Source organism: Clytia hemisphaerica, unplaced genomic scaffold, assembly GCF_902728285.1.
Source record: "Clytia hemisphaerica strain Z4C2 unplaced genomic scaffold, Clytia hemisphaerica genome assembly, whole genome shotgun sequence".
NCBI classification, from domain to species: Eukaryota; Metazoa; Cnidaria; class Hydrozoa; order Leptothecata; family Clytiidae; genus Clytia; species Clytia hemisphaerica.
This window is the reverse complement of record NW_027104140.1, coordinates 564,378-566,952: the sequence shown is the minus strand read 5'-3', so window position 1 is coordinate 566,952 and position 2,575 is coordinate 564,378. Positions and strand designations below refer to the sequence as shown.

Here is a 2,575-nt window from a genome sequence, read left to right as displayed (position 1 = left end):
TAAATAATTGTAATTTTTTAATGTCTTTTTGATCATTAATTGATGGCTTTAAAGTCATTATAAAATATGCTTCCAGGATCTTCCTTTTTCTTGCAAATGACGGGGCTTTGCTAATGACTTTCCAAGTAAATGAATGATCTGGATTTTCGATGAGATGTTTTGAAGGTTCTGATCTTCCTGAATTGCCATTGTGTTCCTTCCATCTTGTTTCGGCATTTCGGGTAGTTTCCCCAATGTATACTGCTTTGCAAGAACATTCTCCTTTGTAAATAACATTACTTGGATGACGAACTTTATCTTTCACGCGAAATAGACTTCTCAATTTCGTGGTTTTCCAAGTATAAATTATTTCAACTTTTTCGTTAGTGAACTTTCGTAAATTTGCAATGACAGTTTTTCATCATTGATTCATTTTTAGGGCAGTAAGGAATTTTAAAGAAAACTTTACTTTTCTTTTCCGTTACAATTTCTTCTTTGAATAACCACGTTGGAATAATGTTTTCCGTTTCTTCCTTTGAATTACGGAATGATCTGATTTGAGATTCGACGAACTTTTCAGGATAACCGGCATTTGAATATTTAGATCTGATTCTAACTAGCTCATCCTTGAATGACGTTGCGATACGATATGCTCTACTAAGTTCCCCTTTGATGACACTTCGTTTGTATTGTAACGGTACTTTGGATGACCAGTGAAAAGGTAATTTCGTTTCTTTGTTTACGACTTTAAATTTTGCGGTTCCATTTGGTAATCTGCTAATTGAAGTATCTAAGAATGTTTTTGGATTTTCTTCGATTGTGAATTTTATGTTTTTGTGGTGGTTGTTAAGGGAGTCGTAAAGTGTGTCGATTTGACCTTTCTTTCGTCTGACATAGGTGTCGTCAACGTATCTCCGGTAAAATAGTGGTTTTGAAGGTTTAACGATTAATTGTTCCATTTGATTCATGAAACAGCCAGTAAATACTACCGATAGCGGTCCACCCATTGAAACACCATCGGTCTGTTTGTAAAGTTTTTCATTTGCTGTGAAAATACATTCGGTTGTCAATTTCAATAGTAATTTTCTAAAAATGCTTTCTTTGCAAATGGGTTTTAGTTTATTTTCAGTGTAAATTTCAGTGCAAATAAAATCAATAGTGTCTTTTATCGGGACACTTGTAAAGAGTGATTCTACATCATAACTAACTTCTTCTTCATCATGTTTTAACGCGGGAAGTTCTTTCAGTAAGTGTGGGAAAGTTTGTGTGTCTTTAATTACGAATTCATTGTCTGCTATTGGTTTTAAGTATTCTCCAATGATTTTTCCTGCTTGGTAATAACAGGTTCCGGTTTGGTCGATGATAGGTCTAAGTTTCAAATCTACGAGGTTAACGTCATTGATATCTTTGAACTTGTGGGTTTTTGCACTTGCGAAAAATCTAGCCGGTTGGTTATTTGATGGATACATCTTTTTGTAATCTGGATGTTTTTGGAAATGTCGTAGTAAGAAACCTTGGAAACTGGATAAGTCCTTATAAACAGTATCATCAACAGATTTGTACTTGCCATCTTTGATCCCCTCATCGATCATCTTTTGAACTTTTTCTTGGTAATCCGATTTGGTAAGGATTGTTATACTTGTATCTTTATCTCCGGATAAAATTACAATGTTTTCGTTTTCTCGTAACTCTCTAGTTAATTTGAAGGTATCATCTTTGGACTGGTAAACGTTCTTTGAAAGGTTATTAGTTAACTTTCGTAAGTATTCATGGTATTCTTCCCTTTTGTTATCGTCGATGAATTCATCGGTTTGTTCAGCTAAATGTTCTAATTCTATTGCTAAATCCTTTTTAACAAATTTGTTTTTGTCGATAAAGCAGTGGTTCAATCCATATCTTAGGCATTCATGATTTAAATCCTGCCCAGAAAGATTGATGATTGGTACTTGAAAGTTGTCTTTCTTCGATGATTGTCCTTGTTTCCACCTCAACCAGCGAATTTTCTCGAATTTAGATTTAAGTTGTTTTCGATTGTCGAAACGTAGTAAATTTAAAACTCTGCTAATCAAAATGTTCCCAAGAATATCTCCGGTAAGCCAGTAAAGTTTCTTTTTTAAACGATACTGTTCATTCGATAAATATTTTAAAGTTTTCTTGTGATTTTCCCTGTGTGTTTTAAGGATTCCAATTTCTGCCTTCTTTTGATCTTTATCATTTAAAAAGTTTCCTTTAACTCTAGCAAATGTAGGTATGACATTTACAAATAATGCTTGATCGATAAAAGCAATACTAGCCGCAATTCTTTGTAGACGAGATGTAGTTGATTTCAAGCTAGAAACCAATGTGGCAATGCGTTGTGGTAAAACTATCTTCATTTTTCTCCAAGCCACTAAATCATGATTCAAAATAAATAAACAACACAAAAATTTGATTTTATTCAAACAAAGCTTTTCGAGTCTTAACTGCTCATCATCAGGTTAAAAATGACATTTCTAGGTTGAAAAATGTATCTACATATCATACAAAAAATTGATTCTAGGATAAAAATTTTATTTGGGAAATAGCAAAACACACGCGTATGCGTTTGATCAAAGTT

General features: G+C 33.2%; 1 protein-coding gene across 1 annotated transcript; it reads right to left on the bottom strand.

Moving 5' to 3' along the window:
- Positions 1-362: 362 nt before the first annotated feature.
- On the bottom strand, positions 363-2,354 carry LOC136813776 (uncharacterized). The gene has a single exon (XM_067070267.1). The coding sequence runs from the start codon at positions 2,352-2,354 to the stop codon at positions 363-365; it is 1,992 nt and encodes a 663-aa protein (XP_066926368.1).
- Positions 2,355-2,575: the final 221 nt, after the last annotated feature.

Bases quoted from the DNA above. Each gene is read 5' to 3' on its own strand.
- LOC136813776 (XM_067070267.1), bottom strand. From the start codon at position 2,354: ATGAAGATAGTTTTACCACAACGCATTGCCACATTGGTTTCTAGCTTG.